The 25,162-nt window shown below is 39.7% G+C and overlaps 1 protein-coding gene across 4 annotated transcripts in view; it reads left to right on the top strand.

The window, feature by feature from the left end:
• ryr3 (ryanodine receptor 3) overlaps window positions 1–25,162 on the top strand; it is a 117,606-nt gene that overhangs the window by 42,404 nt on the left and 50,040 nt on the right. For all 4 annotated transcript variants that reach the window (XM_085373024.1, XM_085373022.1, XM_085373021.1 and 1 more), the window contains 27 exons: window positions 397–518; window positions 631–811; window positions 1,131–1,266; window positions 3,951–4,046; window positions 5,184–5,302; window positions 6,398–6,531; window positions 6,658–6,899; window positions 8,879–9,071; window positions 9,517–9,733; window positions 10,233–10,337; window positions 12,208–12,311; window positions 12,828–12,911; window positions 13,605–13,764; window positions 13,879–14,023; window positions 14,363–14,568; window positions 14,896–15,070; window positions 15,555–15,763; window positions 15,941–16,104; window positions 16,198–16,246; window positions 16,358–16,518; window positions 17,475–17,637; window positions 18,650–18,736; window positions 19,146–19,372; window positions 20,443–20,655; window positions 21,368–21,977; window positions 22,390–22,590; window positions 24,531–24,633. In XM_085373024.1, coding sequence (XP_085229150.1) covers window positions 397–518; window positions 631–811; window positions 1,131–1,266; window positions 3,951–4,046; window positions 5,184–5,302; window positions 6,398–6,531; window positions 6,658–6,899; window positions 8,879–9,071; window positions 9,517–9,733; window positions 10,233–10,337; window positions 12,208–12,311; window positions 12,828–12,911; window positions 13,605–13,764; window positions 13,879–14,023; window positions 14,363–14,568; window positions 14,896–15,070; window positions 15,555–15,763; window positions 15,941–16,104; window positions 16,198–16,246; window positions 16,358–16,518; window positions 17,475–17,637; window positions 18,650–18,736; window positions 19,146–19,372; window positions 20,443–20,655; window positions 21,368–21,977; window positions 22,390–22,590; window positions 24,531–24,633 — 4,606 coding nt within the window. The remainder of the gene's footprint in view (window positions 1–396; window positions 519–630; window positions 812–1,130; window positions 1,267–3,950; window positions 4,047–5,183; window positions 5,303–6,397; window positions 6,532–6,657; window positions 6,900–8,878; window positions 9,072–9,516; window positions 9,734–10,232; window positions 10,338–12,207; window positions 12,312–12,827; window positions 12,912–13,604; window positions 13,765–13,878; window positions 14,024–14,362; window positions 14,569–14,895; window positions 15,071–15,554; window positions 15,764–15,940; window positions 16,105–16,197; window positions 16,247–16,357; window positions 16,519–17,474; window positions 17,638–18,649; window positions 18,737–19,145; window positions 19,373–20,442; window positions 20,656–21,367; window positions 21,978–22,389; window positions 22,591–24,530; window positions 24,634–25,162) is intronic.

Below are 25,162 nucleotides of genomic sequence, written 5' to 3'. Positions count from 1 at the left end.
ACGTCGTGCTGGCGCCAGGCAGACCTTGCAGCCTTGGCCGCATGCCAAACCACCAGACGTGTTGGAGGTGACGGGTGGTGGGTTTACACTTAAATCCTCCCCCCACCCCCCCTGTCTTTTTTAATTAGGCTGCTTGATTACAGTAAGTCAGATTTCACTGAGCATCGGTGTTGTAAACTCACTAGCCATAGAAGACTGGCACATCACAAAAAGTGATTACATATATGCTTTTCGTTCTTACACCTGTTTATTTTAGGTTTTATTTTAGAATATTTGAGATATTACACAGATTAGTTTTCAAAAGTCTGACAGGACAGAAGTTTCCAGCAGGTTACTGGCATCTTGTTGCATCCTAGTTTAAAAAATTAATATTCACATCTGTGTTTGTCCTGCTAGGCCTGCCTACATTCTGAGGGCCACATGGATGACGGGCTCATCCTCCAGCGCTGTCAGCATGAGGAGTCTCGGGCTGCACGCATCATCCGTAACACCACGTTCCTCTTTACCAACTTCATCAAGTAATTCTAGGAGGGTCCTCTTTGCTTCTAGCAAAAACTCCACACTAAATTTTTGTAAAATGTTACACATTGATCCACCCTCTCTGTCTTTTCTGCCTTTTTTTCCTCCCAGAGCTTTGGACAGCATTGCAGCAGGAGAGTCTACAGCAGTGGCCGGTTACGTTGAAGAGGTGCTACAGACACTGAATGATTTGATTGAGTACTTTAAGCAGCCCGATTCTGAGCTGGAGCATGAAGAGAAGCAGTGTCTTCTCCGTTCACTCATCAAACGTCAGGACCTCTTCAAAGAGGAGGTGAGAGTGGGTGGTGTGATTAATTTCTATGCAAAAAGAAAACCTCTCATACACTGATGTTTCTCATTTAGATGATGCTATGCAGGAAGTGTTTTTTTTTTTTTTGTGTGTGTGTGTGTGTGGGGGGAAAAAGTGGTTAAAACCTTAGGTTCTTAAATGAATGTATGTTTCGACTTTGGTTACATAAATTTAATGTATTTTAATGAGTCCCTATTAATCTTTCATCATCTGTATTTGTTTAACTCCTTGCTATTCAGTTATTATCAATTCTTGTAAAAGAATACACAATAATTATGTGTATATCTTTTATTTTTCTCAGGGTATGCTGAGTCTTCTGTCCAAATGCATTGATCGAATGAACCTGTACGACAGTGCAGCCCACTTCGGGGAGGTGGCTGGGGAGGAAGCTGGCGCAGCGTGGAAGGACATTCTCAACCTGCTTTATGAACTCTTAGGTAAACAGTTGAGTGATGGATCACATGAAATATCCACATCGTTTGTTTTTTTCTTCTTTTTTTTTTAAAAACACTGTCAGCTGTTGGTTCAGGGTAGACGTGTAGTATTTATCTTCCTTCAGTGTCTTCATTGACTGAATTTGCCTTCTCTTCTATGTTTCTCATCTCACTAACCCCCCACCCCTTATTTCCTGTATTCCATATTGTAGCTTTTAGATCATCCTTAATGCCTCATTTCTTTCCTTCCTTTCCTTCGCTTCCCACCTTCTTTATTTTATCTTTTTTCTACTCCCTTCTGTCTTCACTTCCTCACTTTTTTTGTTGTTCACATTCTCACTCCACATCTGGAGTTAGCAGCTGGTCGCATCATTTAATTGACACTTAATGTCATTCTTTTCCTTCCTTCCTTCCTTCCTTCCTTCCTTCCTTCCTTCGTTCAACATTTGCAGTTCAAAGCTGGTCACAGCACTTACATGACATTTAGATGTAAACGCAGTGCCTCCTGCAGTCTTACTGTCTGCCTTCGCTTTCATCTAGGTCACGAGTGTTTTGAAAGCAGTGTAGATATAATCATAGAGCATCGAGCTGAATATTTGAAGGCAAAATGGCATCGTTAACAAAATGCCAGCCATCGCAGGTGTTGGCATTATCTGATTCTCTCGGGGCCTCACACTGAGCCATGAATGCTAAAGCTCTGACCCTGAAAAGTTTTATTTCAGACCGCTTTCTCTTGGGTACTTTGTTTTCCTGTCATTGGAGTTTTCCCATCAACCGCTTCCACTTGGCTCACCTTGACTGCCTTTGTAATCATCACCACCTCCCCTACATGTACTTCCTCACATTACACACAAACACACGTGCTCAAAACCCACAAATACACTCCTCTGAGTACACTCTAGCCATCCCCACAGAGAGGTCACCCTCAAGGATGCAGAAGGCAGGATGGCGTAGCAGATTTTGCATGATGAATTGTGTCGGGGCCTTGTTTGTTCTGACCTTCTCTCTCTTATTGGTCTGTTATCTGTCCAAGTAGGCAGTGTGCTTGTTAAATGATGAGATTATGGACATCAATATCACCCCAAGCAGGAATTTTCCATGAGCCTCACTGTATTATACTATTGGTGATCTTTACAAACTCGTATGAAGAGAGGGATTTCATTTGCAAAAATTAAGTCTACATGTCATCAGCTGTAATCTGATGAAAATGTCAATTTAATTAGCTTATTTGAGGCTAAATTAGCATGCATTTCTGCTACCCAGATATCCTGGCTGGAAGCCCTAAAAAGTCACGATCCCCAGAAGTTAAGTCAGGCTGTGTATTAAAGATAAACATAAAAACATCCCACCACTATTTACAATGGCCACCTGTTGTAGAGATTTTTACTAGTGTGGAGACATTACTCAACTTAAGCAGGTAAAGTTTGCCCAGTTTTCCTAGAGTTATAGATGTGCAACCTCCTCTACTGTGTGTCTACACCAAGCTACATTCCAAAATGCAGATGTAAGTCTAACATCTGAAATAACGATGTTCTAATTGGCTGGTTTGCATTATTCTAGACTTTAGTGGGTATTTATAATACACAAGATGCAAGATGTACAGTAATTATGCACATTTCTTGATTCACTCCTCTTTTTTATATTTTGCTAGGAAATGGGTATAGCAGCTTATTGAAACATGTCTAAAAATATGTGGAAATACATTATTTAGGGGAAAAACAGAGTTTGTGCAATTCTAATGAGCTTGAAATGCAATATTTGGTGTGACCGCTTTTATTCTTTAACACAGCCTTCTACTCTTGAAGCAGTCTTCGTGATTAGCTCTCCAGATGTCTTGAAGGAGGCACACATTCTAATGTCCTGTGTGCAAAAACTGAATAATATTAAAATGGATAAACACATTAATAAAATAAATATGGCTGCTTTGTCACATTTATTTTCTGACTGAACAATCTACTTTTTTCCTTGTTTGTTATTTATTTCTTTAATGAGATAAAATTGTTCTTGGACTCAGTGGGACAAATCGTTTCACTTTAAATTGATGTCTTCATTAAAGCCTTAGCAATATTACAGTATATCTTAATACACTGTATGATTATGTAACCATGGTTTAAAGCCTGTAGTCTGTGCAGCCCCAGGTTCTCCTGCCTGTCTTTGACCTTTGAATTTTACATTCACATCAGTCACAGTGAATATCCTTGCCCTTGACTCAAACTGTGGATCTAGCCATGTGTTCATTTTGAACTATAGCTTGGCTGAGAGCGCAGAATTAAAGGAGATTAGACACCCATCAGTATTCCTTCGGCACAGAGTGCTGTTAAAGTGTTTCACAGACATTATCCGTCTGCTGTCCCAGAATCTAAATGGTGAGAAATGAGACAGTATATTGATAAAGAGGCTTCTTAATGTCACCCACCGGTGTAGAGGATGGTACAAGAGAATACACCTCAACTTTTTATGGGGGATAGAGGTCTTGGTTTAATAATGCCTTTACAATTTTTCTCATGTATTTTCTATTCAGATTTAATGAGTTTTCATATGCACATATGTCATATCAGGAAAACCTGACGCTTATTCATTAGTCAAAGTCAAATTGTTTGCAGTATCCACTCACCTGATATTCTGCTGCTGGAATGCACTTTTATAATATTAATATTTTATTTTTGAAATCTTTGTTGTTTGTTAAGCTGCACTGATTCGTGGAAACCGGAACAACTGTACCCAGTTTTCCCGAAAATTGGACTGGTTGGTCAGCAAACTGGAAAGACTGGAGTCTTCATCAGGTATGATGAGAAACTTTCAGTGGAAAAATTGAGGAGAGGAAAAAAAACTAAAACGATTAAAGATTTTTGATAGGCGCAAAGGACAAAAATGTGCTATTACCGGTGCCAAACCGGTACTTTTGAAACGGTGCCGGTGCTCAAACGGTGCTCGAACCGGTGCTTAAAGAATGAAGAACACAAACTTTGTCCAAAAACCTCTCATGTTTAGCTGGTTTTTTTGTAAAAAGATAACAATGTTGGTCTTCTCTGCAGCTATAGGGCATATATGGTATCACTCTTGGCTGGAAGCAGTGCTTAAACAATGGAAAAACACAAACTTTGTCCTAAAACCTCTCAGCTGTTTTCCACTTTTTCTTTGGGCATTTTAGCCTTTTTGGCCAGGGTGAAGGGAGTAGCTACCATCAAACAAGAAGACAGCCGCATGTAACTACGACGGTGTTTGCTAGTTCACCTTACATGCATTAATGTAATAACGTGGTTAGCCTACTGAACGTAAATTACACACGAACAACATTAAGCTACTCACGCAGAGAAGAACGGCTGCTGCTGCATCATCATCCGTCATCATTTCTGCTACACTGGCAGGGCTAGGGGCCAGGACTCTCCTCTTCGGGTTCATGTTGCTAACTCCTGGTCCGATAACAGGCACCACACCCGCAGTAGATGTGCAGGGTGTGAGGTCTTGCAGCAAGCTATCAAATACGGCGCATTTCTAGGCTTTTAAAAAAACGCTATGCGTCGCCAGGTGTTTCATCAGATTCGAGGTGTTACCTCCTTTGCACAGTATCACCTTAAAGCACTTGTTGCTGCTGGGTTTGCATCTTTTGCTGTGAAGTACAGCCAGACTTTTGACCCCTTCGCCTTGGGCGTTTTTAATCTGTAGCTCTGCTCTAAAAGAACGTACGTACCTGGACCCGCCTACTATCCTCGGAAAGGTAAAATGATTGGCTAGAATCCAAAGTGTATGACATCTCAGAGAAAAAAAGCACCGAAATAAAGCACTGAAATGTGCACTGCTTTTCGGTCTGGTTACTACAGTTTGTGTCAGATACTGGTACCCATCCCTAGCTATCAATGTTGGGATGTGGTCTAAATGTTTCTTTTGTTAAATGACAAACATTTTGTGTAACTCTATAGGTATTCTGGAAGTCCTCCACTGTATCTTGGTAGAAAGCCCAGAAGCTCTGAACATTATCCAGAAAGGTCACATTAAATCCATCGTCTCTCTGCTCTACAAGCATGGACGCAACCACAAGGTAAGCAGAAATATTAGACTAGAAAAGGTACAAGAAAGGAGCTTTTTGTGCCAATGCCAGTCTAGTGCCATATCTTCTAATTTTAGAGAAAACAACCTGGCTTCACACCAAACATTTCACAGGTTCTTCCTTTGTCCATGCTCCTCGTGAAGTATAGACAATTCACCTTGGCAGTTTTCACAATGCTCTTGCTGGTAGACAGACAGACTGCTTTGGTTTTATGCCTTGGCAGAGGATTTCTTGAAGTCAGAGTTGAGTTAGGATTGCCAATGCATACATAGAATCATCAATCACCACTAAAAATGCAGAAGTGTGGTTTGATTTCCCCTATATAAGGTTTTTACATGATAAGTTTATATTTCTACAGCTACTGCTTCTTTAATGGGTCAATCCGGAAGTGCCAACACAATCATTGTCTCTGGTTTTTCTCAGAGCAATCAACAAATGCTGTTCGAATTTGCATCATGAAAACACTTGGCTAAGAAAAATACTCCACTGTGTCAGTGCAAAAACACAACTGGCTCAGTCGTTGTCACATTTTGGCTGTTGGTTGGTCCTTTGCGGGCAGAGGTGGGAGACATCTTTCCTCGTTGTGGTCTAGTCCAAATTGGGATCAACTTTGGTGCCAGTTGCTCTGTTTTTTTTTTTTAAACACAAACACTAAACACTAAAGACATTTAATTGGATTATAAAGCCTCAACAACTGTTAAAAAAAATTAAGCTGTCAAACTGGGTTTTAAAAACTGTACTAAAATCTTTATCATGGTTTCATTTGTTCCAGCCGAGTGATGTGTATACAGTGTTTAAATGTCAGTTTCCTAATATTTACACTGTCACTTGTTAGAAGACATCAAAGAGCTTTCTTGTAAACAGCAGTTGCTGATCATGAATGGCAGGTGGAGGACGATAGTTCTGCTTGAAGGCCCTCTTGCGCACTGTGAATGTGCTACAAGCATCACAGCTTGAAGAGAATCTGTCTGAATAACTAATCATTTCCTCTCGGAGCATGTGAAACGCTGACACATTGTGGATGTGTGACATATTTTCACACAAAAAGGAAAAAGTGTCTGACACAAGTGTCTTTTTCTCTGTCAGATCCTGGATGTCCTTTGTTCCCTCTGTGTATGCAATGGAGTGGCAGTGAGAACCAATCAGAATCTGATCTGTGACAACCTCCTTCCCAATAGGGACCTGCTGCTTCAGACTCGATTGGTCAATGATGTTCAGAGGTAGAGAATTTAAAGTATTGCACCGCTGCTGGATCCAGTAGCCCCAGTATACACAGCTGATTAAAGAGTGGAAATTTGGAGTGACGATTTCAATCCAGTGTTGACTTTCCCTGTTTTCATTTCCAGTATGAGACCAAATATCTTCCTGGGCATAGCTGAAGGTTCAGCTCAGTATAAGAAGTGGTATTATGAGCTGGTCATTGACCAAGTGGACCACTTTGTAACCAATGAGCCGACCCACCTGAGGGTAGGCTGGGCCAACACTAAAGGATATGCTCCATACCCTGGTGGAGGAGAAGGGTGGGGAGGCAATGGTGTTGGAGATGACCTGTACTCTTACAGCTTTGATGGACTGCATCTCTGGTCAGGTGAGCATCTTAATTTAATATTTCACTGCTGGTAGATCTCATATGTGGTTGAAATTCAAAACCCATGTATGTAAGAAAATATAGAGATAATGTATATTTAGTCTAGATGCATACAATCTTAAGGTTCAATGCTGTTTTTATCCTACGTTTAATCTACCTGACAACAAACAGTTTATGCACTGATCTGGATGATTCATAGTGAGTCAAGGTATCACATCAGTTTGAGAATGAAAATAGGCAGTATGCACAAAAAAGGTTTTTATCTCACGTAGTGTGTCATAATGGACAAAAACCAACAGTGCATCTTGGATAACTGATGACCTCCTGACAGAAAAGCTATCATACTGAAGCTGAAGAGAGGCTGAATCTGTGCAGTGGTTAACTATAAATACAAAACAAGAATGATGTTGTTGTGTAGGTCTGTGGAACTGTGAAATTGAGTAACCAGATAGCCATTATCACTGATTGGGTTTCCATTGTCTGGTTCTATTCTTTTCCTGGAAACTGCTAGGCAGTGTCTTCTTTCAGACATCACACATGCCATAAAAGAGATATCACATGACTGACTCTTGTGTCCTCAGTTCAAAACAAGGTGTGTTGAATACAGAGTTTATAACTTGTAAACTCTATATTTACCCAACATATTTTCCCCCAACCCCTTTCCCCTAAACATCAAACTAAGAGGAAATGATACAGTAATTACAAGGTAATGTTTTTACAGCTTGCCTCCAACAATGAAAGTATTACATGAAAACATAAAAAAAAACCCCACTTAAATTAACATTTTAATGAGTCTACATTTAAGCAGTTTTTTTGGTAGGCACTACACCAGGGTGGGCAACTCCAGGCTTCGAGGGCCAGTGTCCTGCTAGTTTTAGATATGACTCTGGGTCAACACACCTGAATCAAATAATTAGTTCATTACCGGCACTCGAGGTCTGGAGTTGCCTACCCCTGCACTACTCCCTGTCACTAGAGTCACTAATGAAACTAACAGCACTAGAATTCAATGAAGTAATGCTACAGACTCAGTGAAGTCAACCACATTGAGAAACTTCAGAGATCTTTGTCTGAATCATGTTATTTTGTTTATTTCATTTTTCTTTTAAGATCTTGTGGTTCGGACTGAGATGATTAGCGGTCTGGTTCTGGCCCATTGGCCTTATTCTGTCCATGTGTCGTGTAATTACTAGGAACCATGCGCAGTCAAAGACAGTCTTACTGCAAAAAGGCAAATTTGATGGCCCTGGAAAGCTGGAAAAAGCACAGTCTAGCTTTTAACTTGCTCTGTTATCTCGTCTTTATATAATATAAACTTTTAAATTTGTTCCATGCTACTCTGCACTACTGCAGTTAGGTAACTCCAAGTTTGTGGAATTAAAAAAGGGTTATTGAAGGACTTTGCCCTGACAGAACCTTTTGTGAATAATGCAGGAGCCTGCTGTCCCCTCTTTACTTTGCTTTTTCATCTTTGGGACACTGATATAAAATTCCACTTTCCAACCTCTACCTGTTAGACTTCTCTTTTACATCTTCTGAAAAGCCTTGCAACGTCTCGAATGATTTTGATATGCATGCCGTACATATTCAGTTTGCATTCAAACGGAAAGCGCCAGCTGATTGCAGTTTTTTTTTTTTTTCTTTCTGCATAAGAAGAAGGAACCAGTCAGTAGTTTGAGTCCATATCTTTGTCCTCTTGGTGCTTCAGGGGTATAAGTCTCTTAGTCCCTCTCTTTTCCAATCTCAGCCTAACAGCATAAAAACTATTTCACCTCACTTCCCTTCTAAATCTGCTAAAAGACCCATCACCTCCCCTCATCCATTTCATGACATTCTTGTTAAAGCACTCACCACCCAACTCCCAACCTCTCTGCTCACTTCTCTTCTCCTTGCCCATCATCCTGCCCTACATTTGCAATGACTTTGCAGCTGTAACAGCCATCCATCCTCCCTATCTGTCTCTGCACACTGTTGTCTAGGCCGAATCCCAAGGGCCGTGGCCTCCATTAACCAGCACCTGCTGAACTCAGACGATGTGGTCAGCTGCTGTCTGGATTTGGGAGCTCCCAGTATGTCCTTCAGGATCAACGGGCAGCCTGTCCAGGGCATGTTCGAGGACTTCAACACAGACCGGTTCTTCTTCCCTGTAGTCAGTTTCTCTGCAGGTGTAAAGTAAGGCTCTGCATTTATAATTGTGTTTTTGCTGAGGCTCTTGATGAATTTGCACCTTATGAACTTTTGTAGGTTCACACAAAAACCAATGGCATAGCACCAAAATAAAGTAATTTTGTTACTGTGCTGCAGCTTCCTGGTATCTTAATTTTTATCTTAATGAGACAGAACAGGTCATACCAAAAGGGGAAAAATAAACCTGAAACCATTTCTTAAAATGTTTTCCTATCAAATGAAGTTATATTTGGTTTAAATTTATGTGATGTGTTATGCTTTATCTTACATTTTATCCCAACAGCATACCAGCAAACAATGAAATAAAAAAATAAAAATAACCAAAGAAGAACATTTAAGTCTCTACTGCAAGCCTGATATTATGTAATGCCAGAGATGTAGACGGATGTTAGCTGAAGTTATTTACTGCCTTTTACTGTCATCATCACAGGGTCCGGTTCCTGCTGGGCGGTCGCCATGGAGATTTCAAGTTCTTGCCACCTGCCGGTTACTCTCCGTGTTATGAAGCACTGTTGCCCAAAGAGAAGATGCATGTAGAGCCTGTGAAGGAGTACAAGAGGGACCACGATGGGGTCCGTGATCTGCTGGGAACCACCCAGTTCCTCTCTCAGGCCTCCTTTATTCCCACCCCTGTTGACACCAGTCAGGTGAGATGTTAAAGTGATGTTACACCCAAGGAAATTAAAAGCAGCGGTGTGAACGCTTGTGTTGAATATACAGTAAAATTATATTCTAGTTCTTTTGGTTGGTTTGCTCTGGTTCTAAAAAGTGTGCTATAAAATGTCCATGATGGGTACATGATTGCTGCTGTTTCTCGTCTGCTCCTTCTTGTTTGAGTGCTGTTTAAAAAGAAGACAAAGCTGTCTACTAGGCCTGCAGCGGTTTCAGGGAATTCATTTTGTGTTACGCACCTGTAATTTAACATTCAGTGCTGCAGAAGTGGCTCTGAAGTACAAATGGAAAATAGGTGCTGACTTTCTACCTCAGTGTAACAAAAGGGTAGGAAACTTGGCATAACCCCTAGGGATCTAACAATTGCATAGACATGAGGAAGAACGGTTTTCATTCGTCAGCCTTTTTTTTTTTTTTTTTTGTCCAGCATCTTTTTGAATCCAACTGTACCATCTGTTCCCCTTCTCTCTGCAGATTGTTCTTCCCCCTCACTTGGAGAACATCCGGGACAAGCTGGCAGAAAACATTCACGAACTGTGGGGGATGAACAAGATTGAACTGGGCTGGACTTATGGCAAGGTAAACCTGTGATTCATCTGGAATATATTTATCTGGTATGTCTGGAAACACTGATAAAGGTCAACTCAAGTGGTCAAAATTGAAATGCTCGTTAATGGCTCATTAATTTGAAGATTTCAGTCCCTGACTGCAGGTATAATGGCCTGTTAACATATATATAGCTAGAGGGAGAAAATGACACTCACGAAAAATTGTTAAGCTTACAACTGAGTAAACCTTACTCACTAGTGATGGGAGGTAATGTGTCGAGCTTCAGAGTGTGTCGAGAAATCCAAAAAACTTTCTTTTTATGAAGAACGTTTCAGGGCTTGTTCCTTTATAGGCAGCAATATGTCAGCAATGGCGTCTGAAGATCTCACTGCTTCAGAAAGTATGAGTGTTTGTAAGACATAAGAACATAGATAAAGTGGATTGGATCCATGCAATATTTGCATTGCATTCAAATTTCTCTAATTTGCCTGTAACATAGAGGTGCTTATTTTCATAGAAAGGAGGAGGGTTTCAGCTGTATGGCAACACTTGATCTCTCCCAAGAAAGTATTACACATAATACGCTTGTGAATAATGAAAACTGTGGAGGGCCATAAGTGCCAGAATTATGAAATACATCATTAAATAATTAATTAAATGTGCCATTAATTGATTAAACTGGGAGCAAAATTTATTCACTGCTTTAAATGAAAGGTTGAAAATAAATAACATGTTTTATCCAAAACTTAACAAAAAGCAAACAACAAAAACTTAAAATAGAGCGATGCAAGATTCAAGCTTAACCTCAAAAAAGCAAATCTGTAATAAAGTTCATCAATGTTAGAAAAACTCCAACAAGCAATAAAAAAAATCCTTTATTTGACACGGTGCCAAATCAACTCATGCAGAGTATCTAATTTTATGTTACTGAGCTTGTTTGTCAATCTCTAAATTGCCCAGTGTAACTATAGTTGAAGTCCTCTGTATCTAAAGACATTTTAATCATTCCTGTCTGCACTGCTTTCCTCTATCATTCTCTCATCATTTTCCTGTCAGTCACTCCTGTTTACTGTGGAACAGCTTGTTAGAAGTCTGATCACACATGCTGCCTCTTTTGTACTGTAGTGTGGTTATCACAGAATCATTTCCCACCGAGACTGTCATCGCAACAGCGGCCATTTAACAAACTTAATGAGCGTCTCACCTTCCAAGAGTATGACATTCAGATTAATTAAGACTGGGAGAAAGCTTCATTTGGGGTTAGCCGAGGTCCTATAGTTTTAGGGACAATCTTTAGGTCCAAGCAGCTGCTTAATGTTTTCATTTTGCTGTAACAAGCTCAGGGAGCTCAGAGTGACATTGCACACAACCCGAGACTCTCTGGACAAACAGAAGATTCAGTAATAATAAAGTTGAATGCAGCATCATTGCTTTGTATCTTTGTGTATTGGTTTACTGTGTATTTTTCATACCCCGTGTGCACTTCATTTCTATTTAACTGCTGTCAGCAGCAGAGTGCATTATCAGGAGGAGTCACTGGCAGCGTCTTATTGAGAGTCTGAGTGCAGCTGTAAATTTCCTCCCATCCACTCTCACAGATAGCCGAGCTACTGCGAGTCTATTCTCTGAACTGGGCTTATCTCACTTTATTTAAAAAAGGAAAGAAAAAAATCAACACCTGAGGCCCGAATTAGGCAGAGAAAAACAAACAAAATTTGCATCTCTGAGCAACAACTGCAGATAAATTCAGCTGCGGTCTACTTTTTATTTTCTGAATTCTGAGCCATTTTTGCTTATAAATCTATAAGACAAGAAGGTTCATAGAGCAAACAGTGGGTTTGGTGAGATGACACATGCAGTAGTAACACCTGACTGCTACCTTTTTCATTTTTTTTTTCAGGTTCGTGATGACAACAAGAGGCAGCACCCTTGCCTTGTGGATTTCGCCAAGCTGCCTGAAACTGAAAGGAACTACAACTTGCAGATGTCCAGTGAAACCCTAAAGTAAGGCCTGGGCTGTCCTCTGGATAATCCAGTTACCTATTCATTTCTTTCTGAAGCTCCCTCCTGAATGCTGAGCAAAAGCAGATTAAGGCTAAGATTAAAGCGGTGCTTGTAATGACTTGCATCTCCTGAGTGAATTCCATTATTGATTTTTTTAAACAAATATTGGATCCAAAGCTTATTTGAGCCAACTACTGAGTCATCTCACTGTAAAAACATTTGGCTTGGCTCAATAAAACATCCTCCTCTTAGAGGAAAGTTTAACTGGGTATGCAGTTTGTCAATTACATCTAGTTTGAGACCCAAATGGCATTTTTCCACGCAGCCCAACCTGAGTGCTGTTCTGTGTTATTATATTGATCGGAGGAGATTTATCAGTGTCTAATGAACAGTGTTAAAAATTTAGAACTCACTCAGAAGAATCATTTTCATCTAACATAATGTAATGAAGCTTGAATATCGATGCTGGTTATAGACTTTCTCGCTCTTCCTATTCACATTTCCTTTTATCCTCAGGACCCTTTTAGCCCTGGGATGCCATGTTGCCCAGGTTAATATTCACGCTGAAGAGGATCTGAAGAAAATCAAATTACCCAAAAAGTAAGACTTCCTATAAATTTAAGTTATATTATAGCTCTATGTGTCTTTTTATCGGATACAACAAAAAAATGCTGAATTTTAGAGGCATTTATATAATCAGTGTCCTTTTTTAGGTACAAACCCAGTTCTAAAAAATTTAGGATGCTGTGTAAAATGTAAATAAAAACAAAATGCAATGATCTGAAAATCCATAATTTACTTACAGCAAGGAAAACAAATTGTTTTAGTTTGGGGTTTTTCAGGGAAGCCTTTCCATGTTTCAGCAAGACATGCATTTCACCAGCTGAAAGCATCATTATGTGAAAAAACCATGACAGAATCCGCGGGACTGTTGAGCAGCTAGAATCTTATATCAGACAAGAATGAAACTACATTCCTCTCAGAGGTACAGCAGTCTCCTCAGACTCTCGTTAAAAGAAGAAAGGATGATTCTGACCCTATCCCAGCTTTTTGGGGATGTGTTGCTGTCATTAAATTTAAAACAAACTAATAATTTCTTAAAATCTTAGATTTTCTCAGTTAAATTTAATGTTTTCTGTGCTCCGTTGCGATTAAAATATGTTTTTAAAAAATGTATATATATCAGCAAATCATTGCACTTTGTTTAATTTACATTTTATAGAGAGTCCCAACTTTTTGAGAAAATTTGGGTTGTAAGATACCCGTATCTTATCTTATCAATATCATTTGTAGCTACATGATGTCCAATGGATATAAGCCTGTGCCACTGGAACTCTCTGATGTGAGACTGAATGCTGGTCAAGAGGTTCTAGTTGATAAACTGGCTGAAAATGCGCACAATGTGTGGGCCAAAGATAGAATTAAACAAGGATGGACCTATGGCATCCAGCAGGTAAAGTTCATGCAGCATTTGAAGTGGAGAAAATGAAACTCATGTATTATTTTTACCGTTAATTTTAAATGACTTTAGTCCACTAGTACAGTTTCTTGTCACTGTTTGTGGTAGGATTTGAAGAGCAGGCGTAATCCTCGCCTGGTGCCATATGCTTTACTGGATGAACGCACCAAAAAATCTAACAGGGACAGTCTGAGAGAAGCTATCAGGACTATGGTTGGATATGGATATGAGATCGACCCCCCAGATCAAGAGGGTGAGACCCTGGCGCTGACACCGCAGTCATTTAAAGCTCTTAAAACTGATACAGGACCATCTACTGTATGTTCAAAGGCTACAGCAACAGCACTGCTTTCACCTAAGGTTTTGTAAACGTTTAGAAGCACACAGATTTTGCTAATATACTACAAATATATGTGGTACAACTCATAGTTATGCATGCAATATTTTTACACATTTCTTCAATCTGAAAGCCGGCACTGACGAATCCTCATTATAGCTATGGATTGATTGTAAAGTCTAATAGTAGTACTGAAAATACGAGCACGTGTATCCATGGTGTTAAATCCTCTGGTTTTCGTATCTTTGCCTAAAGTTGTGCACATGCTTGATGATCAGAGCATCGAGACGATACGCTTCTTCCGTGTGGAGCAGACCTACGCGGTGAAGACGGGGAAGTGGTACTTTGAGTTTGAGGCTCTGAGTGGAGGAGACATGAGGGTTGGCTGGGCCAGACCAGGCTGCAGACCTGATGTGGAGCTCGGAGTAGATGACCAAGCCTTCGTCTTTGATGGATATCGGGTAAACTGCATGTATCCTTTCTTTTAAACTAGTCATGGGAAGTTGTCTGAAGGCAACTTTTTGAAAGATCTAGATACTTTAGATGTATCGTCATGGACATTGCTACACTAATTAGAATATAAAAATGAGACTACGGAATGGTTATAAGAGTAACAAAATATATGTAGTTCAGCCATAAACTTTCTAAATTCAGGATTTCACCGTATATTATATCTTTTACATTTTAACAATACCTACAGTCACAGTCACAGAAACCGAAGCAACATTGTTGTTCCATTTATTAGCAAAGACAAAAACATGTGATTCTTGTTATGTTTTTTTTTCAAGGGACGGCGTATGCATGCAGGCAGCCGCTACTTTGGACAGCCTTGGAAAAAGGGCGACGTGGTTGGTTGCATGATCAACATGGAGGACAAATCCATGATTTTCACCCTCAACGGAGAACTCCTGATCACCAGTAAAGGATCCGAGCTTTGCTTCACTGATTTTGAGACAGAGGATGGTGAGGGCTTTGTATTTCAAGCCAACTTCATTTATTCTGCCTGTTTCCTTCAAAGTGTCGCTGGGAGTTTGACTGGGTTTGTTTGCATAAGATTTTAAGAAAAGCTTAAAATGATAAGAGTGTTTCATTTTAATTAAGTCCTTTGTGACACTGGCTCATTACTCTGTAAATGAACCATTGACTTTGGAAGAAGATGGTCACACAGGAATAAAGTAAAGTTGTTAGTTTGTTTTTAGATTTCATAAGTGATAGATTCTTAAACATATGACATTTGAGTTTTGGTGGATAAAGAAAAAAGGAAGTTAAATTTTTTTTTTTAGAAGTACAGAATTCAAGAAAGCCGACTCACTGTTGCGTGCATGCATGTAAACCATTGGCGTTCTTTTTTTTTTTTTAATATATATTTTTTTAACATGTTTCTGATTTGTAAAACGACAATATAAAATGCACATGTTAAAATAATAAATTTTTCTAAATACACCAGGTTTCATCCCCGTGTGCAGTCTCCGCATGTCTCAGATCGGCCGTATGAACTTGGGCAAGGACGCCAGTACTTTCAAGTACTACACCATGTGTGGTCTACAGGAGGGTTTTGAACCCTTTGCTGTTAACATGAACAGAGAGGTCACCATGTGGTTCAGCAAGCGCCTGCCCACTTTTTTCAATGTACCTGAGGACCACCCTGATATTGAGGTACACACATTCTCAATATCATTAGTGTTTTTATTGCCTTTTAAGTTTGCTGCTAGAGTTGAGATTTGCTTTTTTTTTTATTATCCTAGAGAGCTTTTTATAATAAACACTAGAGCTGGTGTTAATGGGCACATTGATATTATTGATCCCTCGCTTTGGGTTTCATTAACTCCTCAGGTGACGAGGATTGACGGAACAGTCGACAGTCCTCCTTGCCTTAAGGTCACTCACAAGACGTATGGCACTCAAAACAGCAACAATGACATGGTCTACTGTAGACTGAGCATGCCTGTGGAGTTTTATTCTGCAGACAAGCTCCTGGATGAATCACTGAAGCTCGGGTCAGACATCTCAATTTATACTTAAAGTTAAAAAATAAAGCCCATAGTGTTTAAGATAACTTAAATCTACTGTCATGTTTTTTGTTTCTGCAGCCATCCTCCAAAAGAAGATGGAAGTATTGACTTTGGAAGCATCACAACTGTAAATCCACATAGATTCTCAAATAAAAAATAAAAAAAAAACTATAGTATTTCTCTCTGTATATTCAGATTAACCGATAGCACTGTTTGCCCTTTTTCTTTTAACTGGCAGTATTACTACTCAGTGCGAGTGTTTGCTGGACAGGACCCTGCTTCTGTGTGGGTGGGCTGGGTCACACCCGACTATCATTATTATAGCAAGAACTTCAGCCTCAGCAAAACGCGCACGGTCACAGTGACGCTGGGAGATGAGAGGGGCAGGGTCCATGAGAGGTATGCTCCCTGCATTTTTAATATCTGGAGTTCATATGAAATGTTTGATCCTTTTATTTGAAGAGGCTTTAATATTCCAGTGGGACATGTGCTTTCAGAAGTGCATTCTGTGGTGATACCTTCTTTAATAATTTTTTTGATTTCTCATGACAGCATTTTTCCTGTAGTTTTAATATAGTTATTGCTGCTAAATGTGCTTCTACCCGCTCCACACACTGCTTCTACATTTTGGCTTATTTCTTAGTATTTTTGAAATAAATAATGATACAGTTTAATATGCCATTAACTGTTGTTGTTCACGTGAGGTTGTATTTAAACAATTTTAGATAATTTTTGTGTGTTATGTCTTATAGGCATTGAAATATTACCTTTTTACTAGTAATTCTAAATGTAGCTGCATTTGTGACCAAATATGAAGGAATCCAATTTGAGCTGCACAAACATCAAAAAATATTACAACAAAAAATCCCTTAGCATGCTTACCAAGCTCTCTTGAAAGCTAGTTAAAAGCAAAGCAAATAATATGGCCATTCATTTTTTTTAAATGACTGCCATCCGGGGATAACCCATCCTTGCAAATGTATGTTCGTAATTTAAAAAAGCATGCATTTCAAAGTTTATACCACTAATACCTGTGTAATCGCTATGTGTTGATCAGTATGGCGAACATGCTCACAATTATTTTAGACAGACCAAACAAAAACATTTCAGTCATCTTTTCATAGCTGGTTTTCATCCTTATTTAGCATCTGGGGAGGTAAATGGGGAAGATGGCCTCTGTGTGTAGCAAATATGAATGAGGCAAAAGATCAATGAGTGTTGACCAAATGAAAATTTATTGTGCCTCCTATTTGACACCCCCCCCACCCCCCCAAGTTGCCTATGTTGTCCTCTGCATATTTGCATTTACTTGTATTTATTGATGCTGAGTTCTTGTTGTGGTTGCTTTGCCGCAGTGTTCAGAGGAGTAACTGCTACATGGTGTGTGTAGCAGACGCAGTTACCCCGTCTTCGTCCAGCCGCTCTAGCTCCGACCTGGAGATTGGCTGTTTGGCTGACCTGGCCACTGGCCTTGTCTCCTTCAATGACAGTGGCAAAGAGCTCCCCACATCATATCAGGTAAGTAAGTATAATAGAAATCAGTTGGCAGAGGAGTGAAGCACAAGGTTTGGCTCGTAAACTTCAATAGACGTAAGCTATTACGACTTTCTCTTGTGGTTTAGTATTCTTCCCCTGCTTTGGCACACATGTTTGTTTGTTTTTTTTAATATCCTGAACGCAAAAAGAAAAGAAACTCTAAGCAGTTTGAGTCACTGCCTTAAATGAATATCTCTCTCAAACGATTTCACTCATCACATATTTGTACTGCCCACACACTCTCAGAACGATCTTCCCTCCTTTAATCCTTTCAGGTGTCATTAATTCATTTGTGCCACAGCAAATTAAACCTGCAGAGAGATAGAGTTGGGAAATTAAACCGCTGAATTCTCATCTGTTTTGTGAACTAGTCATACAAAGACAGACATCGGCTCAGTAATCCATGCCTTGCTTGCTGTCCTCATCTCTGGTTTTTAAAGCATCACATTGAATGCCTGACTAGACACTGAAATGGTGCACTGAGAATCTTCTACCGCCTGTGTTCTCCTTTTTTTTATCTTGCATAATCTCCTGTTTCTCTCCTTTCTTCTCGCTGCTTTATTTAGTCATGAATTGGCTTTTTAAGAAGGAGAAAGCCCTCTGAGGGAACCAGGAGGCTTTTAACCTGATGAAAAGCTTCTTGTCCTGTTATTGCATCAAAGCTTTGGTTGTTTGTTCTCTTTCTTTGTAAAGTCTGTGATGGTTGTCATCGATATACCAGCTAATACTCATTGAACTTGGATTTCAAACTTCAACTAATCCACAAGCTTAGGGGTTAAAAGCCTTCTGACATTAGTTGAATTTGCCACCAGAGCAAACACGAGGCAAGCACAGTGCTCATTGCATTAAATATATAAATTTTCAGATTCCACCATGGGCTGAGTTCAAGGAAGAGCTCTGTTCTGCATGTGTTGCTGCACTTTTGTCTCATTTTGGTGCTGCTGTAAACATGGGATAGGCTGATGTGGATAAGTATGGCTTTGTTTACTTTCAGGTGGAACCAAATACCAAGCTCTTCCCTGCTGTATTTGTCCTCCCCACCAGTGCAAACCTCTTCCAGTTTGAATTTGTTAAGATAAAGGTTTGTTTCTGTCCTAACCAAACAACACTGTACACAGTTTTAAGCACTTTTCATCAAGTTATGAAACAGCTATGTACTTTATCTTCCTCACACTAATTAAGAGGTGTTGAATTTTTAATGCCATTCATTCATAGTCATGGACTGCCCAGCTGGCCTATATTTTGACTTGGTGACCCATTTAGGATGCTCTTGCACTGATTAATTTTGTGTGTGTTTGGAAAACTAGTAATCAATATACATATTTACAGTGAAGAAAGGATGTCACAGAAAGCACTACGTATATAAAAATAACTGATTGCATCGCTATTGACTGAAAGGATGTGATATAACCAGATATTAATATAGTTTTCATTTAATCAAATTTTCTACTTAATGTGATTTTTCCTTCTTGTCCTCATTGTAATCCCAGGATGCCATGCCACTCTCATCAGCCATATTCAAGAGCGAGCACAGGAATCCGGTGCCACAGTGTCCGCCACGATTGGATGTGCAGACAATTGTGGCAGTGCTTTGGAGCCGGATGCCCAATACCTTTCTCAATGTGGAGACGGCTCGTGTTAGTGAAAGACATGGCTGGGTGGTCCAGTGTCTGGAGCCTATGCAGATGATGGCTGTACACATACCTGAAGAAAACAGGTGTGATTATAATACTCTATAAACCGTATAAACAGTGACAAGTGACTGTTTCACTTACAACGTGTTACTTTGTGTTCCCTTTAGTTGTTAGGGAGGATGTAGTGCGTTCAGTGTCTTTTCACATTTATAGCACTTAAATTAGCTTCCATAGACAAATGATTGAGTAACAATAGATACTTGTCATTCATTCTTTACTGTGAATTGGGCTGATGAAACACATTTAAGACAGATTAGCTGCTTCCAGAACAAACACTTCTTGGCACTACCTGGGCTGAGTACTCACTGGTGAGGGTCACTGTAATTAAATTGAAGGTAGCTGCTAACAAAGACTTTAAAGTTTTGCCCAGATGAATCATAATCACAATGAATATTCTCCTTTTGCCTATACACTTAATCAAGCCTGTCATTCCATTTTTAGATAGATTTAGGGCTACACTACTAATGTTTCACAAATGTTCACACTTTTAATTGCTGTTGCTGCATCCATGTGTCTGACCAAATAATTGACATGGACCATGGACTTTGAAGTTACTAGACCATTTTTAATGGTTCCTATTTCATACAATTCAAATGTGCATTTTAACACGGAAAGACTCCTGTAAGCGGACATAACATTAAGGCGACAAACTACAAACCACACATAATGTGACATCATATAAAGTAATCTCAGTCAATTCTATGCACAGTGCTACAATTTTCATGTTAACTGCAGACTGTGATGGATTGAGATGCTAAGAGGTTTCTAATGTGTTTATTATTATTATTATTATTATTATTATTATTATTATTATTATTATTATTAATGTGTTTTGCAGCCCCATAGATGAACTCTTGTTTCGTAGCATGTGTATTTGTGTGTTCTGATATCAGAATACATACTGGAAAATAAGTTTTAATGATGAGTAAACAGGCCTTTAGTAATACATTTGTTTGCTGTTTACATAAAACAAACAGTTTTAATTAGAATATTGATGATTTTCATTAAGTTAATGCAAAGTCTTTCTGCTGTGATCAGCAGAGTAAATGACTTACTCGAGCTTACTTTGTTGTTGTGGTGTCTTTGTTTGCAGGTGTTTGGACATAATGGAGTTATCTGAGCACGAAGACTTAAGGAAGTTCCACTACCACACACTAAAGCTGTATTGTGCCCTTTGTGCACTGGGAAACACTCGTGTAGCTCACGCCCTCTGCAGCCATTTGGACCAATCACAGCTCCTCTACACAATCGACAATCAGTACCTCTCTGGCATGCTGAGAGAGGGCTTCTACAATGTCCTTATCAGGTGTGTTGGTGTGTTTCGATATATTTTATATACTTAAAATGTAAGTTGCTATGGATTGCTCAGCTGGTGTGAATTTTGATTTTTAATTTATCTTACTGAAAAAAATGACCTCAGTCAATGACCCGCCGTGCATCAAAACAAGAAGAAAGCTGCCGTGTTTTTACTCATCGGATCATTTAATGATGATACATGATAGAATTATGATTTGACAGTGTCATCTGCAACAACATTAACTGTTAAACTGATGCAGCATTACGTGAGATCACTGAGCAAATTTGTGCTATAAATCTTAATAATCCCTCTGCTGTGTTTGTTTTTCCACCTCACATCTCAGTGTTGTTGTTTAAACTGTCTTTTCCTCACATGATGTCAAATAGCAAACTCATGTGTACCTTCTATATTGCTGAAAATTCACTTTTAAGCAGTGATTGTTAAAGCCTTTGTAACGGGAGGGTTTGGTTTAAGAAATTTGATTATGAGTAACAGAGTTTGAGCAATCAGCACATTATTTGCTTGTCAGGCACTCATCACCACAACTACTATCTCTTACAGATGTATTGTGGTTATTGGGTACTGTTGGTTTGTGGAAACCATACTAATACAGCATAATTCATAGTTCTTAGGAGAGATCATGAATCATTTTTCTGCGTGTTTTTGTAATAGCCAGTGTCTTTACTCATGCTATGATTGAACTAATTCTACTTATTGTCAGCATTCATCTTGAGACAGCAAAGGAAGCCCGTCTAATGATGAACAACGAGTTCATTATCCCTGTGACGGATGAAACGCGCTCCATCAAGCTGTTCCCAGATGAGTCCAAGCGACATTCACTTCCTGGGGTGGACCTAAGCACCTCCCTTAAACCTCGGGTCAATTTCTCCCCTGTGGGAATCATCAACACCAAACGCCAACAGTTCCTCTACAGCCCCCAGATCCCATTGGGCATCCTAAAGGAAAAAGCCATCAGCATGCTAACCGAGGCAGTGCAAGGTGGAGGGACACACATCCGAGACCCAGTAGGCGGGAGTCTTGAGTACCAGTTTGTTCCCATTTTGAAACTGATTGGAACGCTGTTAATAATGGGAGTCCTGACCAGTGATGAGGTGAGGCTGATTCTCCTCCTGATCGACCCCAATGTGTTCGGAGAGACCAAAGAGGGTGAGGAAGTTAAGGAAGATGAGGTGGCCGTGTCAGGGGAGAAGGAGGAGGTGAGCAAGAATGAGGAGAAGGCTGTAGAAGCAGGGGAGGAAGAGACCAAGGAGAGCAAACCACAAGTTAAAGGCCTGCTGGAGAAGTCTCTGCCAGAGTCTGTCAAACGCCAGGTGATGACAATAATCATGCACAGATGATTAAGCTCAGTGATAAACTGAAGATAGGAAATAGCTGAATTAAACTAACTCCATCAATTTATCTGCCAAGGTTTTAATTAAAATTTAATTTTGCCTTCATGAGATTAGGTACACTAATTCCCCATTTGTCAGCAGTTTTGATTTTTTTATGATTTATCGCTTGCTGAGAGATGAATTCATGAGTAGAAAGTAAGGCAGTGGCTGAATACTAATGTTCTATAAATGACTAAAACTTGCTAATAATAATCATGCATAATGGAGATGGAGCTATGAAGTTAAATCAAAAAAATGTCATTCATACAGTGAAACAAACAAAATCAAAACCAATAGAGACATAAAGAAACAGAAAACCTTTGAGTTGTTCACAGATTTCTGTCCTTTTCAGATGTGTGAGCTGCTCCACTACTTCTGTGACTGCGAGCTGAAGCACCGCATCGAATCCATTGTTTCCTTCTCCGACAGCTTCGTGTCCAAGCTGCAGTACAATCAGAAGTTCCGCTACAATGAGCTAATGCTGGCTCTCAACATGTCTGCCGCTGTCACTGCCAAAAAGACCAAAGAGTTTCGTTCACCTCCGCAGGAGCAGGTACAACACCGCAGAGGGGCCAGTGTATGAGAAAGTGTTTCCATCCTCTCTGAGATGTAATTTATGTTCAAGGTGGTTTCCGTTTGCATACTGTCATAAGACCCTGGACGGATCGCCTAGACCTTGGGGTAAAAACAAAATCAATGACCTTGAATAGAACAGAGTCAGAGGCAGACACTAGAACACAAGGTGCTGCAGTTCTCTAATTGCCTTTTAGTTTTCAGTTTCTTAACTTTATTTTCTGCTGGAATTCCCGAAGGATAAACTGGGCCATATGTGCAGCTAAAATTAACTTAGGAGTGAATTGGCCCTGCAGTGATAGTTAAACCTTTGGCCTCTTACAGGGTAAAATTATTATTAGTCCCACAGGAGCACTTTATGTTACAGTGGGTTCATTTTTTATAAGTCAAATATGTTTAAGCAGAAGATGAACTTAAACAACTGGCACATGATTAATGAACCTTTCTATAGACCATTGTGAAAAATGTTTGCAAAATCTTAAGTTTATCAAAGTAAAAATGCCATCCATCCATCCATCCATCACTGCTTTTCTGGGTTGCAGAGTCTATTCAGGGGAGCACTTTAAACAGACATACGGTTCATCTAATGGGACACCAAAAGTGTTCCTAAGCCAGCTGAGAGATATAACCGATATCTCTAAAGCATGTTCTGGTTGGGACTTGCCTGCAACACTTCAACTAGGAGAGCTCTTGGATGCATCCTGTTCAGATGCCCAAACTATTTCAATTGGTTCTTTCTTCACAAGAAGATATCAGTGCAGAGTCCACATCACTGCAGGATTGATCCATCTGTCAATCTCAGTCAATCATTCGCCCGTCACTTGTAAACAAGACCCTAAGATATTTAAACTCCACCACTTGGGGCAGAAACTCATCTCCAACCCAGAGGAGGGACTGCACCCTTTTCTGGCTGAGGACCATGGCCTTAGAGAACCATTCTTGCCACTTCACTGAAAATCGCTTCAGTACGATCTGGAGGTCATTGTCTGTTGAAGCCAGAAGAAAACAAAACGAGGTTACGCTGCTGTGAAAATCCAATATCCAGTGTTCTGCTAGATAGTATATTTTTATGTAAACTGTAGCATGTCTCTGAGCCAGACTAGAGAATAGGAAACATTGAGTAAATAAGGAAAGAAAATAAGGAATAAAGTCTCTGATGTGTTCTGTGTTCACATCGCTTGCCCTGTCCTGTAGTATTGTTGAAAACAACCTGGTAGTGACTAGACAAGGTTGCTGCATGACTGCAAAGCATTCATGTTTGAAATATTTAATTGTGCATCCTCTGAGCTGTGAAACCTTGAGGATAAGCACTTCCAAGATATATTCTGATCCCTGAAACTAAGTTGTGGTGGTCAGCAGCAGGTGCATACTGTAAGCGAGATTCTCCACAATAAGAAACCTCCCGTGGTTTATTAAAAAGCTCTGCCTAAAATAGACATGGGAATAGGCTAACCTGGACTCTGCGATGGATGCATCTCATTTATATTTAGTGTTTTATAGTTAACTTGTGACCTGTAGCAAGCACAGCAGATCTGTGGTTCTACATGATACATTAAGTATTTTCTGCATTATATTATGTAAATACCTGTTTAATGTTTTTAGTTTCACATTTGACTGGGTGTGATATAAAAATGCTCAGACTATTTCTGTCTGAGTTCATCAGATGGCCACTATCTGACAAGCCCATGTGAGCACTTACCGCAGGAGACTACATGAGTAATTATGCTGTGACTCTAAAATGGTAATGTGCTTGCCTCTGTGACTTTCCACTGCTCTCTACTGTGCAGTCCTTCTTTTATTCATTCTTTACCACTCTCCTTCCTTCTTTTGATCTCACTTCCTATCTAAAATTATTTTCCGTGTTGCTGTTCTCAAGTGCTTTCTGGTCTTATAATGTAAACACTCTTTTGTTTTCTGCAGATAAACATCCTGTTGAATTTCAGTGCAGGTGAGGACTGCCCCTGTCCCGTGGAGATCCAGGATGAGCTCAACTCGTTCCATGAAGAACTGCAGCTGCATTGTGGTAAAGTCCAACTGCTGACAGTTAATGTTGTTGATACAACTTGTATAAAGATGTTATGCATTTCTGTTCATAAATGTCTAAAGGTGTCACTGTAGATCTTCTGATAAGGACATCTTGTCACACAAAACTAACCATAGCATTATTCAGACAGGCCATGAAGTCGAGCTAAAACACTGTCCTCAAAAATAAGTTGAGGACTCTGCTAGAAAATCTCTGCCAACAGTTGCTGCACATCTGCAAGCCACTTTGCATCCCACCTCCACCCCACTTCTTTGAGATTTTATTCTTTGTGGTGCTCAGAATTCATATTAATAAGATTCTCTGAGCAGTTCTTGTGATGACAATACACAAAGGATACATACACATTGTAGCTTCACTCGTTTGGATTCAAGTGAAACTCTGAATTAATATTTAAAAAGGTTCTGAGCTGTAAGTTGCCAGGGTTCTTCTTACGTTACAGACCAGCAAAGACCTTATTCCAGCAGCCTGTCTCTCTGATCATCTGATCAGAGACTTCTGGTTGGTTCAC

This window comes from Diplotaxodon limnothrissa, linkage group LG15 (genome assembly GCF_057381915.1).
Source record: "Diplotaxodon limnothrissa isolate DT_005_m linkage group LG15, D_limnothrissa_male_GT1.1, whole genome shotgun sequence".
NCBI lineage: Eukaryota > Metazoa > Chordata > Actinopteri > Cichliformes > Cichlidae > Diplotaxodon > Diplotaxodon limnothrissa.
The sequence above is the reverse complement of the archived record's forward strand: the minus strand, read 5'-3'. Positions and strand labels throughout refer to the sequence as shown.